Source organism: Falco biarmicus, chromosome Z (assembly GCF_023638135.1).
Source record: "Falco biarmicus isolate bFalBia1 chromosome Z, bFalBia1.pri, whole genome shotgun sequence".
Lineage (NCBI taxonomy): Eukaryota > Metazoa > Chordata > Aves > Falconiformes > Falconidae > Falco > Falco biarmicus.
In genome coordinates this window covers 4841697-4857801 of record NC_079311.1, presented here as the reverse complement: position 1 = coordinate 4857801, position 16105 = coordinate 4841697, and the positions used below count along the sequence as shown (strand labels likewise).

General features: G+C 38.2%; 1 protein-coding gene across 13 annotated transcripts in view; it reads left to right on the top strand.

Moving 5' to 3' along the window:
- Nucleotides 1-15385, top strand: part of MEF2C (myocyte enhancer factor 2C) — a 128386-nt gene extending 113001 nt beyond the window's left edge. For 5 of the 13 annotated variants that reach the window (XM_056325192.1, XM_056325200.1, XM_056325189.1 and 2 more), the window contains 5 exons: nucleotides 22-194; nucleotides 1454-1477; nucleotides 2405-2534; nucleotides 3434-3569; nucleotides 10638-15385. In XM_056325192.1, the coding sequence (XP_056181167.1) occupies nucleotides 22-194; nucleotides 1454-1477; nucleotides 2405-2534; nucleotides 3434-3569; nucleotides 10638-10959 (785 nt within the window). In that variant the 3' untranslated portion in view covers nucleotides 10960-15385. The remainder of the gene's footprint in view (nucleotides 1-21; nucleotides 195-1453; nucleotides 1478-2404; nucleotides 2535-3433; nucleotides 3570-10637) is intronic. The other 8 variants (XM_056325198.1, XM_056325196.1, XM_056325199.1 and 5 more) reach the window with 3 other exon arrangements.
- Nucleotides 15386-16105: the final 720 nt, after the last annotated feature.

Sequence of the window (16105 nt, the reverse complement as noted above, 5' to 3'; positions counted from 1 at the left end):
AATTTCTTTTTAACTAAACAGGAAATGGATATGGCAACCCCCGCAACTCACCAGGTCTGCTGGTCTCACCTGGCAACTTGAACAAGAATATGCAAGCAAAATCTCCGCCTCCAATGAATTTGGGAATGAACAACCGTAAACCAGATCTCCGCGTGCTTATTCCACCTGGCAGCAAGAATACAATGCCATCAGTGGTAATGCATTTTCAAACCTTTTTTTAAACCTCCTTCAGATAAGAGATACTTGGGAATTTCAAGCCACTAAAGTCAGCAGAGTAACATTCCACGTTCTTGCTTGTTTGGTCTTTCTGTCTAACCTTGAGGCTTGACATCAAGACAAGGATGTAGGCAGAACCTGTTCAGTGGCTTTTACAAAGTTATATTTACTTCCTCCTTTTTTTCTATTGAGTTGCAAAATAGGAACTGTGTCCTGTACAGTCTAAACTTCTGCACTCTCTCCCATAGTAGCTGGAAGAACCTTTCCTGGATTTGTTTCAAAGGCTGAATTTAACCCTGAGTATTCCCAACCCAGCATGTTTTTCTTAAATATTTAGCCACACAGACTCTCAGCAGATGGCAGATTAAATACAAATAAATTAATTTTAACTCTATCACTCTGAGCCCCAAAGGCCAAATTTTGTAACGATAAGAGGTAGTAAATAGATAGAGCAGCATAAAAAGGAGCATGAAGCTGCTGTATCTCCTGCCAGGATTAATGAAATTTAGTCAGGCTGTTACTTTATTGCAGAAGGCTGAATCTTGAAGGTGTCGGGTGCATAGCTTGTAGTTCCCTTCCGAAAGTCGGTTAGTGGTTGCAAGTAAATCTTTCATGAGTGATTTAACATTAAAAGTGAGCTTAATTTAAAAGGGATCTTAATGGTAAATTGAAGTGACACTATAAACATTTTTTTCCATTATGTAACAGGCACTATTAAAACAACTTCCAAGTTGGCTACTGCAGCCTGACGCATAATAAATTAACTTTGAACATCAAACTAAAACTCCCCATACATGTGATGCTGCCTTCTGAGAGGATCAGTAACAAACAGGCTGCTGCAGGGCAGTGCTCAAAGTCGACCAAGGCAGTGACAAGCTGTCTGCATCAAATGATTTATTTCAAGGTCCTTAAAACTGATATTTTCCAAGGGATTCTGTGGATGGTCAGGTCTCCTGAAACCAAGTATAGTAACAGAGTCTGCAGCCACTGGGGCTGTGAAAGAAATAATGAATTCGCAGAGAAAGTCTTGTGCTGAAAACTGTCCTCTCAATTGAGACAAACATCCCATTAGGAGGACAAAGAAGAGATCTATGAAGTCTTATTTTTTCCAAACTATGCTCAGAAAGTGTTTAATTTGCTGCCTCTATCAGATGAAGCTATTCCCCCAGCTAGAAATCTGCATCCTGGTAAATATTTATATTCACTAATTTTTAATGCTCCTTTCCTATGCACTCAGTCTGAGGATGTTGATCTGCTTCTGGTAAGTGGTAGTGATGTTCATCCTAATAACAAGGAACCGAAAATCAGTTCTTTTGTATGATTGATACTTGTGTAGGTGAAGCGTTGGTTGAAATAAAATGGCAAACTTTACCATAACTGTTTTGTGAACAAAAAGGTCATTGTAATTTTTGAAATATAGCAGTATGAAAGGCCAGGTGCAATTGTTGCATATGTGCAAATTATGCAGGCTAGAATAAAACTTTCTTGTTGCTGGTGCTTTGAGAGCATGTAAGCTCGTGCTGTTGAGGATGGTGCAGCCTTATGACAATTTTTTGGTGGCTCTCTGGTCGTTTTATCCTGCCAGTCACAGGACTAGGGTTCTCTAGTGAAGTTTTTACATCCCAACGTCTAGGTCCCAGGAGTTAAAGATAAACGTGTAACTGCTGTGCTAACCTAACGCTCTTTAAGTTTGCTTTATTGCACAAAAACGAAGCAGTCAGAGCACCATCTGCTGGTAAGCGTTCAGTGTTCAGCAATCTTGGGGTGCCCTTCACTTTCAAAGCATAAAATCCAGTAGGGCTGGGTTCTGGGTTTTTTTCTTTCACCTTTTTTTTTTTTTTTTCCGCCCCATTTGAGTGAAAAGAGAAACAATGGGAATAGAGTTTACATATTTCATTAGTTTTTCACACGATCTGTTCTTCTACCCACAATTAAAGCAATCTTACTTGTTACCAGTTCAGTTACCTAGGAGATACTGATGTAATGGGTTACTATGGTGACAACTGGTCTCATGAAGGCTTGTAAATGATAGGGTTGGCACAGTTCATAAAAGCCACATGTTAAATGATTAATTTCCAGAAATTTGTATCAGCCTGTATTTCTCATGCTCAAAACATACCCAGAAAGCTAATACACTCAGCTGACTTAAAACCAGTCAATAATATGTTTATTTTACTTACTTTAAAAGAATCAGAGGATAAATAACTCCCAGTCTGCTCAGTCATTGGCTACTCCAGTGGTTTCCGTAGCAACTCCTACTCTACCAGGGCAAGGGATGGGAGGATACCCATCAGCCATCTCAACAACATATGGTACTGGTAAGTATGGGTGCAAGATGTAAGGGGTGGGGGAGGGAACAAAATGCTGACAAATATCTATCTCAGTACTAATGAATTAGCTAATGTTCATTGGCAGAAATTGAAAAAATCATAGCTGGTGTGCTTTTGCACTGCATTTACTTATTCTGTATCTGTCACTAACTCAAGATATAGCTGTGAAAAGTTAGCTGTTTTCTTTGACGGGAAACTGCTCTGATAGATTTCTTCCATCAGCTTTAGTAAAAAATGTAACTTAAAAGAAGTTTCTTAATCCTCTTAATGCCACAGGTAATTTCATATAGTTGAGTGCACCTTCCTAAAGCCATAAGGGTAGGGGGAGCAAGCAGCTTGCCTGGCTTCAAAGTACTCAATAACTCTGTGGGCGGTCACGTAGTTACCTGGGAGGGACTAGAAATGAAGCCTTAAGAGATGCTTTCCAGTTCCCGTTGCCCACTGCTGCTGTACAGAGCATCCAGGCATACAGAGCCAAGGCTCTTGGGGAGGGTGTGCATTGCTCAGGCACGCTCTGCCTGCTGGGCTCTGTAAGGAACACTGCAAATGAAGTGATGAAGTATTACTACGTTTTGCAAGCCTTTAACTCTGCGAGAATGCCTCTGTAGTTTTTTGTGGATATACAGGATAAGAATGCTGTGGATCTTCCAGACCCAGAAAAAAACCCTGCTAAATTACAGAATAGTTATTAGTGCGTTATTTGCTCCCAAGTTAATGAGCTGAGGGAAGAGGAAGGTCTCCTTTTTCTGCTGCAACTTAATGTGATTGGTGTCATTAAAATTAAAAGGCTTATAAAGTGACATGTGAAAATTACAATGCTAGTTATTGTTTAATTGCTTCCTCTTTAATTCTCTTCTGATTATTGTCCTTTCTGTTTTCAAATCTAGAATATTCTCTGAGTAGTGCAGATATATCATCTCTCTCTGGGTTTAATACAGCCAGTGCTCTTCACCTTGGTTCTGTGACTGGCTGGCAACAGCAACACCTACATAACATGCCACCATCTGCCCTCAGTCAGTTGGGGTAAGCAGTGTTTTCTGTATTTTATTGTTCTACAGTGACTTCAGTCTCCCCAGTTACCCTAAATCTGAAATATATCAAGACAACATATCAGCATGTATTTACTACGTGTAAGACCTCCATTTCCCAAAATTGGAACTATGTTATGTTCATGAAAAGTTTGCTGGGTAGCTACAAGGAAATACTCTGTATCCATGACATTTTCTCAGTAGTGCAGTAAAGGGTACTGTTCATGTTTTACTCTTTGTTTCTTTAAACAGCATTTTATTTCACTGATAAATACCAAGCCAAACACTTACATTGTGCTTTTTCTGTATTTTGCCATTTATGCTTTTTATTTCCAGTTACTATAGCACATTTACAGTAAACTTGAAAATTTTCTAAATATTTTTAATCAAGTAAGAGTGACATAGTGATTTGACCTGAGATTAAGCCTTAACCTTACATCATAATTACATACTCCCTTCTGTTCAGCTCTGACATTCAAGTTTCATTTCTTTGGAAGTGTTTTCTACAAGCAAGCAAGATAATTAGGCCTAAGAACTGCAAGCCCAGAGAACTCGTTGTGATTTGCGTGTGCTGAGGAGGACAGGTGTCCATGCCCTCTAGTGGCTCATTCCAAGACATTTATTCAGGATCGCTGAAGCACACTGCTGCATCATGTCAGGATTTTTGAAAGTGTGAAAATTCACACAGGGAGGTCATCTGACGCATTCTTGAAGAAGCAGCCTGTTGCCTCACTGAAGTAAACTCTTAAGAGCAGTATTTTCAAAAATCCTGGTATCTGCAGTTTCTGTTGAGTAAAACCCTAGGCATTCACCAGCACGCCACACGTAGCCTAAGGTATGGCTAGACATGTTTTAATTTTAAAAGTTTTCATTACAAAAATAGAAGCTGAAAACAGCTGGAGTGTATTTATGAGGAGAAATTTAATTCACGTGCATTTGAAAAGTAAACTTTTCTTTTTTTTTCCAGAAAGAGGTGTTGCACATATGCACTAATTTTTTTGCAAGGTGGTTGCCATAATGTGAAACTATTTAATAGTAGAAGTGTGGCTTAAGCTTCAGAATTCTCCTTCTGATTTATCTGTCTGCTCTTAGTAACTTACTGTAATTTCTTTACCATGTACAGACGATTTGGGTTTTTAAAGGACAGCTATAGAAGTGTTTCAGAGGAAACAAAAATCTTTCACAACTCATTTCTACATAAATAAGCACATATAGGTACTAACTACTTTCAAAAATACAACTGAAATAGTTACTGTGCTAGAAAAAATAGTCTCAATACCTTTCTCTTACGCTTCTTCTATTTTCTTTTTGAGTTTGCACTGTTTCTGGGGCAACATTCAGGCTAACTGTACAACTAAAGACATAAAGTCTCAAATAAATTGAAAACTCACATGTTAGATATCAATGTATAACCTTACAATAAGCTGATTGTTTTCAGTGGTGTACCAAAGAATGTAATAAGGCTATCTGGTTAACCAAAAAAGTATAAATTAAATCCTAAACTAACTACATGCCTTTTCAGATATGTCACACATCGTCATCTGTTTCTAATTCATATCACAGAATGTCAAAGTGTAATGGCTGTGGCTGGTGGAATACATTCTGAGTTGCTACTTTTACTATTATTCTTTCAGTGATTTGTAAATGAATTCAGCTATGAAAGCTGCTTCACTGACAGTTCTGGAGAAGTCTTCTACCTCTGCAGAAAATCATGAGCATTTCTTTATTTTAGTCACCGAGCTCTACATGCAAAAGCACCTGTGCAAACTTTCAGATTATTTGAAATCATAGAGAACATAGTTCATGTCAACCTGAGGTAGAATTTGCAGGAAGACTAAAACAATCACACATTGTAGTCATCCCCAGGTAGCTGAGAAAATACGTCTAGAAAGGGTTTGACAGCCCAAATCCCTGTGCTGAGTGAGGTCATAACACTGGAAAGATTTGGTAACTGTGAGATGTTTGTTGGTAACAGTAGGCTGTAAAGAACTGTGAGAGAACAGAGTTACTGGAAGAGACATCCTAGTTCTCCAGCAGGTTTTGGTTTTGATGGAAGCCTAAAGGTGAAAAGCAGCTGGACTTACCCAAAGCGTGGCAGAACAGCATGGTTAGTAAGAGAAGAGGGTATGGTTAGAGGCATTGGTTTGCTTCAGATAAGTCCCCAACAATTTCAGCAGCACTTTCAGAACCCTCTTTAAGATCAGTGGAGAAGATCTTTACAACCTAATTCTTAACCCATCATGTTGACTCTGCAAATAGCAACCGTACCAGTGCTGGTGGGCTTGAGGGCAAATACCTGAGGACATGGAAGCAATTCACTTTCCCTGTCTATGCAGGTTTTGTCCTTCTGCTGAGCCTGGTGGATAGGATAGCAATGTAAGGCCTGTTTTGATATGATTGTGACATTAAAACAGGTCAGACTTTGTCACTTTTTAGGTTAAAGAGAAAGATAGTACCTTCACGGTCTTCTAACTAGGTCTACCTCTGGAAAAAATACACAGAGATTCTATTGAAAATCAATCCCTTCCAAAAGTTTGGGATTTTGTCTGAATATTCTTGCAATGTCTCTTATAGGGAGGGTTACTTTTTATTTAACATGGACCAAGGAGTCTGCCAGAAGTTATTTGCTGCTAACCAGAAGAGACCATTTCAAACTTTGAAATAAGTGATCTAAATTTTTTAGGCAACATTATATGGAAAATGGTCTGTTTCATCTGTATTTCCCAGTCTAAGAGAGAATGTTTTCTTCCTTAAGTATCACCCACAGGACAAAATTTTGGCCTTTCTAAAATATAAGTGCAAACATAGAAACAGTATTTCATCTGAAGAACCTTCAGTATAGGTAATTTTTTACATAAAAAGAAGTTTCTCCAAACCTCTTTCCACCTGAATAAAAATTTGTCCAAATTCATGCATACTGTTGACTTGTTCTGTGACTCTTCCATAGCAAGCAATGATTAATTTTGATTACATAATAGCCATAGCTACAAATGGGCAAATAGTCTCCACTGAACCATTTTCACTGAAAAATTTAGATGCAGTGACATCATGTTTTGTGAATGTGTATCAGTTCTGCCAACTTCCTTGATTTGAATTAAAGCCTTATATATTTAGGGCTGAGCGTTTTTCATTATACCACCATTGTAAATAAGATGTTCCAGAGATTCAACCTCATATTATTCTTTGTTTAGAAATTTCTTTTTAAAGTGTAGACCTTTATGTGTGAGAACTAATCAAAATATCTTGACACAGAAATTCTTACTCTGCTTTTACATTGATTAAAAAATATGGGAAAACAACTTTTGCTTTTACCTAAGAGAAAAACAGAGGGGTGGGAGGAAGGTTGCATTGCTAGCAAGTCAAAAATATCCTCTATTCTCCCGGTTACAGATTAGCACATAACTAAAGTTGAGTAACTAGATTTTGCAGCAAAGTTTCAATGGTTCCTCATATATGTTTAGGGGGGGAAATTGTATGAAGTGGGGAAGTAAAAATTTAGAGAAGCAAGTGTGGCCATAGAACAAAAGGTATGTGAGGCTTTTTCTTCCTTCAACGGACCACTACTTTCTCCCTCTGTAAAAAACCTCTCGTCTGGTGCATGTTCATGTGCTCACTCATCACCTGCTCAGAACTGCACATCTCTCTGTGCATGCTGAGCTTCCACACCAGGCGGAGATTCAAATAAATGGAGGCACACACAGAACTGATCTTACTGGCGTCAGCAAGCACCAAACCCACTCGCAAGCTCCTTGCACCCTGACTTGCTGCTTCCCACCCCTTACACAGCAGAGCTGCACAGCTGTTCAGTGTTGAACCCAGATAGGAACCAGCATTTCTCCCATGTGGCTGTTGTATTCTAAATAAACATCACATTTTTGCTATACCGGTCTCAATAGGAACTGCTGTGTAAAATTAAAACATTAATTTTTTCGTTGTGTCCATAAAATGAAATGTTTTCATACAGTATATGGAAAAAGGTAATTATGTCAACATGAGTGGACTGCATGGCACCTATTGAGTGCTTTTAATTATATACAATCCTTTGAAGTCATTTGCTTTATTTTCTCTGTGGATTTTCCACAGTCAAAACCTGTTTGTTTTCCAGTGAACTTAGTGTAGCTTTCAGACTATGAAAACAGGGCATGCCTGGAACAGAATTACATGATTATATGCAGCAACAGCGTAAAATATACATTGATACATATAGATACAAACAGCTGTTTCTACACTCACACACAGGCATGCATGAAAAGAAATCATTTTGTAGCAGACAGAACTCTCTTTTTTTTTATTATACAGCTTCTATTCTAAATAGACATCAGTCCTGTGTTTTGAATATGGGTCTAAGCACCTGCATATGTACTATTTCACCATTCACACCTATGTGCAACAGTAGGTTTCCTCGTAACTGACCATTTTAGCTTACAGGAGATTCTTGGGAAAATGTTTTGGAAAATGCTAATGAAATAATGTACATTACAGTCACCAAAAAAAACCAGATATTAAAATTCAGAAACAGTTTTAGCAGAAAAAGATCATACTCTAAAAGAAAAAATATTTAACTCAAAATAATTGCTTTTATTTATTTGTATTGGTTTAAACCTCAAAAATTTAATCCTGACCTGCCAACATGACGACTTAACCTTTTTTCAATTTACAAAAAAAAAAACTGTTCAAAGTGTAGACCAACCTGCAGCATTTTTAAATCTGCCACAAATTTGTATGCCAGGTATTTACTTAACCGTGCTGAAGAATCATGAGGAATCTGAAGTAAAGTCTATCGAGATGCATTCTCCATGCTCACTTCTGAAACATTATTAGAAAAGCAACATTGCAGTATAGCAATACTAGTTCTATTTTATTGAAAATGCAGCTTATCCCTCTAGATTTGTTCCTCGGGGGGCAGTCACACAATGGAATGCAAATATGTTCCGTGTGAACAAATTTGACTGAATATGCTTGTTTTTAACTAGCATGGGTTTTTTAGCTGTCCCCAGCTTTGTAAAGTGACGTGTCATCTGCTCATATCAAACACTTCTAAATCAAATCCCCAGGTTCCACTATCCTTTATTATGGGACTTTCAGGTTTAGCTATAAGATTGGTATCTATAAAATCATATTTAATTTTATACTTTATATATGCTGAACTGGCAGCCAGTTTTCCCAGGTGAAGTCCCAGCATCTCCTAAGCAACTGAAAAATAAAGTCACTGGAAATGAAAAGCAAAAAAAAAAAAAAAAAGGCAAAAAAAACCCCCAGACAGGAATATATTTTTTATTCTTCTTGGATTCTTTTCAAGAAGTTTTCAGGAAAAGAGTGGGATATTTCACTAAACTGGAATGGCAAAGTCTGATATTTATGGTTTCTTATGTGTTAATTTAATAGTTGCAAAAGCAAAGAAAATGTCCTCTTTGGGAAAATAAAAAACAAACAAAAAAAACCCCACAACCAAAAAGCCTGTATTTGCTACTGTGAGGGCTGTTACTCATGAATTCTGTGACTTACAAAAGGGATCGCTGTAATTTTGGCACATTTGTCTATATAGGAACAAAGGATAGATAAAAGCAATTGGAGGTAGAACATCCTGTTTTCTCTGTTTTCTAACATGATCCAGTCATTATTAAAGCCTGCAATAATTCCTGATAAAAGCAGCTGATACCATTCAATACTGAAGCCATATAGTTCTATTTTAAGTCTCTCAGAAGAAGAAAAGAAAACAACATTTTACCTTTCATCAAAGTTGTAGTGAGTGTTTCTTAAGTAAAGGTCAGCTGTCAGTTGATGAGGCATCAGGAAAAGTGGAATATTTCAATAACTGAAAAGACCACAGCTAAACTGAATTGTGTCTTCTACATGCTTAAAATTACTTCCAAATCCCAATGTTTCTTCTGCTTGCAGTAAAAACCCCTTGGGTTTAAAATTGTGTGAGTCCAAGTGGTCTGTTGCCCCCACTGCCTTCAGTCTCCCCCTGCACAAATACTCATAAGCAGAAATGTTGACACTGTCTCTGGGGTTAGACACTAACTTCAGCCTAGCAAATGGTCCCCGAAGCAGAAGATAATGGGAACTGCACGTTGAGAAATCTATTTTAATAACGAAAAGTCAGGTTTTACCAGGAGGTGGTGCTTTTGTACAAAACATCCTGCAGATGCAAGTGATCTCATTTCTCCCATAGAGATAAAGCACATTCTCAGTATTCACTCTGTTTTAGCTTTCCTCTGCCACTACCTGCCAACAAAAACGTACAGAAAGAAAATTAACTCAGAGTAGTTACACAGCTTGCCTTAGAAAAAGTTTTAGCATAGCAGTTTCTCTTGATGCTGGGAGCATCCTCTGAGCTGGGCTCTCCTACAGGCAGACAGTACAACCCTCTGACATCTTCCATTACTCTTCAGCTTCTCTTTGGAAGTTTATTTAAAGGCATTCTGGACTGAGTTATGAATTCATAGATTTAAACCATAAAAGGATGTCTAAGCCCTTGCCTGCCTGTGGTATTTTGCTAGTGCCAGTCCTAGGACCAGAAATCTCAACTCTCTTCTGGAAGGCATAAAATGTACCTGGCCCCGATTTTTGTTTCTGTTTTGCATCTGAAGTCGCATGTCAAAATGAACAGCGATAAAGATAGTTGGGTGCATTCAAACTAATTGGATTAACCCCACCAGAAAGCCCGTGCCTCCCCTGTTTCAGCTGGTGCATACACACACACAAGCATTAGTTATAAAGAAACCTGCAGGTGGTTCCAACAGTGCAAAGGCTCGCCTTCCAAAATTTGTTGTGACACTTGAGTCAAAAAAAAAAAAAAAAAAAAAAAAAGAAAAAGGGAGAAGGCTGAAAGCAAGACCTCTTTTCAAACCGAGGGCATGTCCCACTCAAGCCAGCCACATTTGTTGCGATGCTTCCATCCCTTTGAATTGGTGAATCCTGCCCAGAAGGCAGTCCTCGTGCTCTCTGCATGTGCTGGTCCTGTGCGAGCCTTTACACTGGTGTTTTGTGTGAGTGTTTGTGCATATCTGGGGGCTCCATGCCTCCTCCGTCTGTAACTGGGTTTCCTTTCCTCCTACAGAGCTTGCACTAGCACTCATTTATCTCAGAGTACAAATCTCTCCCTGCCTTCTACTCAAAGCCTCAACATCAAGTCAGAACCTGTTTCTCCTCCTAGAGACCGTACCACCACACCCTCGAGATACCCACAGCACACGCGCCATGAGGCGGGGAGATCTCCTGTTGACAGTTTGAGCAGCTGTAGCAGTTCCTACGATGGAAGTGACCGAGAAGATCACCGGAACGAATTCCACTCCCCCATTGGACTCACCAGACCTTCGCCGGACGAAAGGGAAAGCCCCTCTGTCAAGCGCATGCGTCTCTCTGAAGGATGGGCGACATGATAACATTATTACCTATTAGGTTGTTTGTTTTTTTTTCTTGCAGTGTGTGTGTGCTATACCTTAATGGGGGAGGGGGGGTCGATATGCATTATATGTGCCGTGTGTGGAAAAAAAAAAAAAAAAAAAGTCAGGTACTCTGTTTTGTAAAAGTACTTTTAAATTGCCTCAGTGATACAGTATAAGGATAAACAGAAATGCTGAGATAAGCTTAGCACTTGAGTTGTACAACAGAACACTTGTACAAAATAGATTTTAAGGCTAACTTCTTTTCACTGTTGTGCTCCCTTGCAAAATGTATGTTACAATAGATAGTGTCATGTTGCAGGTTCAACGTTATTTACGTGTAAATAGACAAAAGGCAAACATTTGCCAGAAATGGCAGATCTTTACTGAGAGAGAAAGCAGCTGTTATGCAACATATAGAAAATGTACAGATGTTTTGACAGACCCAGCGGTTGGGTGGCCGTTATTGGATGCTGGAAAGAGACTGGGTCACCTAACATACTGAAAATGCTCACAAACATGCAGGCATATCATTAAAGTATGGCAATCAGTTAAAAAGGATCAAAACACTCAGAGAGGACCATACTTGTAAAAAATGTTGAGTTCGAGGGCTAACATATTTAATTTTAAAGATTCTGGGTCTGCATCACTTATTAAATAAAAAAAATATAAAAATATGTACATTACATTTTGCTTATTTTCATATTAAAAAGTAAGACAGAGTTTGCAAAGCATTTGTGGCTTTTGTAGTTTCCTTAAGCCAAAATGTGTTCTTTTTTCCTTGATAGCTTCGCTAGTTCTTTTAAACAGTCCTGAAGAAACAAACAAAAAGGACTGTTTGTATAGAAAGCACTACCCTAAGCCATGAAGAACTCCATGCTTTGCTAACCAAGATAACTGTTTTCTCTTTGCAGAAGTTTTGTTTTTGAAATGTGTATTTCTAATTATATAAAATATTAAGAATCTTTTAAAAAAATCTGTGAAATTAACATGCTTGTGTATAGCTTTCTAATATATATAATAATTATGGTAATAGCAAAAGTTTTTGTTATCTTAATAGTGGGGAATTATATTTGTGCAGTTGCACATTTAACTATTTTCTTTCGGTTTTCTTTTACTGGGTATACATTTTACAGGTCGAAGTCAGCCTGTTGAAAGACTCATCTGTAAAAAGTTAGAATTTACCCATGGTGTAACAACTTAAATCATTTTAATACAGCATTTTACAATCAGTTGGGTGAACTGCGATCCATTGTATATACTGATTAGTTCTTTCATGCTGTTTTGTGCATTGTAACAAGTTAAGGGCCCTTCTATTACTTAATGTCCTGCGTATCTTGTAGCTTTCCGTGGGTTATATGACAAAGTGGCATAACTTGGCCCTTTCTCATTAATGAAGCTGGTATTCTGCCTGTCAGAATTGGATGTACAGCTCTAACGGCTGTCGGTTACGTGAGTGCAGATGGGTATTTGCAGAAGCAGTAGGGAGCGTTAAAGGGAGGGATCGGCACGAGCATGCCTGCTGCAAAGATTACTCCCCTCTCACAGATGTCAAACTCTTAGAGAGAGATCGTCAGTTAAGGACCATCCAGAGGTTGGCTGATCTCACGCAGCCAATACTGGCCATCAGGTCCCTGGTTCTCACAGACCTCTGCGGACGTGCCACCTCACCGTGGGCACGTTGTTGAGCAATGCTCCCTGTGTACTTGCACCCAAGCGAGATTTGCTTCGGCTTACAGCATCCGCGTTTTCTCCTGCCTCATATCGTTCCTTTGATGAAAACAACTTGACCGGGGGGATTGCATCATTTCTTTAAGTCCCTTTCTGTCCCTCTTGTTTATTAGAATGCTATATTCAAATGTTTAACCTTCCTGTTCAAGGGGAAAAAAAGTGTTTAAGCAAAATGTTAGTGCCATAGTGAAACTGTAATATTTCTCCTTTTTCCAAGAGTCCCTCCAGCTCTCACCTACACACACTGATACTATGATGAAGGATATAGCTGCGACAGCTCAATATCAACACAGACTACTTTGTTAAGGGAAATCTACACTCAGTTTCCCACCTATACATGCAGTTGCTGTGCACTGCTCAATGACAGAGTGTACCTCTCTGTAGAAGAGAATGATGAACAGACTACAGGACACATGCTTTTCACTTATCATGACGTTATAGAAGCCTGCCTTACAGGCACTCTCAGCCGTGCAGGGGCTAGTGCATAATCTGGAAACTCTTTAAGCAGAATACTGTGCTACTAATGCATCCATCTTCTCTTGTGTAGCAATCTGCAGGGTAAAGAAAAAAGATACGCATGTTTAAAAAACAAAAAAACAAAAAAAAACCACAAAAAAAAAACACAAAAAAAAAAACCAAGACAAAAAAAAAGGTTTAATGGGGCCCATAATTAATTTTAAAACACAAAAGAACTGTTTTTGAAACCACTTTCTTCACCTTCAGATGAATCTATACTCTTATTCTCTTCTGAGAATTTTAAACTTTGGTGTGTCAAAAATATGCAAATATATCACAAATGTACCTTGTCATTTCAAGAAAAAAATACAACTTTATCAGTATCGTAGTAGAAACTTGTCAGTGGGGAAGGGGATTTGGTCTATTGATATATGAAGAATAGCCATATTAATAGTTTACCTTGCGATTTGCCTCAGCAACGCATGAAAAAGAAAGATAACGTATTTAACGAAGATGCAGTGTAATATATTACTGCAAGTAAATAAGCAGAAAGTAGCGTGAAAAGTATTGCCTGGGCAATTTATATTAACTCTGACAGTGATTTTTGTATAAACACAAGTAGAACAGAATCACGTGAAAATAAATGCCAGTCATCCCTCTTGTTCCTGCTGCAGAGGGCAACTAACATACTGGCAAAATTGTGGGGGATAATGCATATTTGCAAACTGATCTAATGATAAGAAGCACAACTTTGATTGTGAAGTCACTTTCTGTAAACTATAACTGTCTACCTTTCTTGTTCCTTTATCTGTACCTTACCATTTATTGTATTTGCAAAGCTAATTTGGGTTTATTGTGTGATTCCTTTGTATTTAAGGAGTTTGGGGCAGAGCCCTGAAAGAGTATTAACATTTACTTTACCTTAACCCATGCTATATAATGTTTTAGGCAACATTCTTAATTGTAAGTTCAAACACCTGAAGTGGCATTCTAGACATCTGCAAGTGTTGTTATAGCTAAGCTAACCTCTATTAAAAGGTGTTGTCAGTTAGTGTTCAATTGCTGGTGACAATTATATGATATACCCTATCTGCACAACCTGTATATTGTATGCATTGAGCCATTCGCAGTAAAGCTTTTGTCATTTCAGTGTTTTTCAAAAGTTGTGTTTTATAACAAAATGGCTTATATTTTTCCCAGAAGAGGAATTTAGCAGTTTTTAATGAATAATATAAAAATATCTGTTGTCCTCAGATCTTTTTCAGGTAAAGCTAGCGTAAGAATAAAAGAACTCTTAGACTGTTTTCAAGGATGTCAACCCTTTTGTATTGTATGTGTTATCCTATATACCCTCTTTTCTCTATAGTCCTAACAGAGCTGTTTTGTTTTCCTTCTTCCTTCGCCTTGAAGGTAAATGCTTTGTAATTTTTTAAAGCCACTTGAAACCTCAATAAAGGCTGTTGCCTAAACATGGCATACTTCATCTGTTCCTGTTTGTGCCATCTGCTGTGATGTCGTCAGTTATATGGCATTAATTTCCTGCCACTACAGGTCTCTTGAAGGACTGATGGAACATTGGTGTCTGTTAGAATGCTTCAGACTGTAGATGTAATAAAAGGCTTTTGTTAATATATTTTAACCAAAGATGTGGAGCAATCCAAGCTTTGAGCCACAGACCTTCTGCATCAAAAGTATCCGTTTGATTATTTTCATAATCAGGTGTTGCGTTTCTACCTTCCCTTCTCATACCTCAGACTGATCCGTACCTCAGTTTGATTCAAAAAAGGTCAGTTAAGTAATTCATTAAAAAAAAAAAAAAAAATGCAGTACCAGAGTCTTTTGCGGAGTAACTAATATCAGACCTGGGTTACCGCAGGCATTACACTTGGATTGCTTCAGATGGTTTGTTGTATCCTTTTTTTCTTTTTTTCTTCTCTTTCATGGGGATTTGCTTCCATAAAACAATGGTGATAACAAAATAGCTTGTAAATGGGAGCATACAAGCATTTGCAACAAATATTAAAGTAGAGGCTCACAGCGGCATAAGCTGGACTTTGTCGCCACTAGATGACAAGATGTTATAAGTAAGTTAAACCACATCTGTGTATCTCAAGGGACTTAATTCAGCTGTCTGTAGTGAACAAAATGGGAAAATTTCAAAAGATTCTCCTGCTGGAAATAAGGTATAATTTGTATTTTGCAGACAAATCAGTAAAGTTACTGGCTTTCTTAGTGATACGGTGTCTGTGGTGCATTTTTTTATTAATTTAAAGAATGTTCCGTTTTCACTCTTTGCACTGTAACACGTGAAAGAACCGGCACTTTAACAACCAGCAGCTGCCTGGAGGTCCCTCTGCCTGTCACTTGTGCTTGCTTGGAGAGTGAACCACCTTTTTGTGGCACCCTCAGCATCTCAGTGCCTCACAGATGTTAATGCCCCACCACACATCACCCCACCAAATCAGAGAAACTCCACGGCTGCTCTGGAGATTAGTCATTTTGAGGCCACCTGAATCTGGCCCTGATGCCGGATCTAGGTGAGATGATGCCTGGCTTTTGGGTGCTTAGTCACCGACAGGGGGAATTCAGACTCCTGTATAACTGTGTCCTGTAAATTCTACCCATGGAGAGAACCATGCAAAAGCCCTACCAAAAAAAAAAAAAAAAAAAAAAAAAAAGGCATGTTCTGTGTCAAAATCATATATTGGTGTGTCTGGGCTTCATATATACTCTCTAACACGATAATTTCTTAAGGACCGCATCAGAATTAATCTGTTCCCTTTTGTGTACTTTTTGTAGTTGTTTAATTTTTTTCCCTGCTAACATTTAGGGTTTGGAGTCTAAGAATACAAGGATCACTTTATTTCAATTAGATGGGTTTTTTTTCATGCCAGAGGCAGACAAGCTATTAATAACTTGAGGTACTTGGTGTATGTGGCAATTTCAAAAATAACAT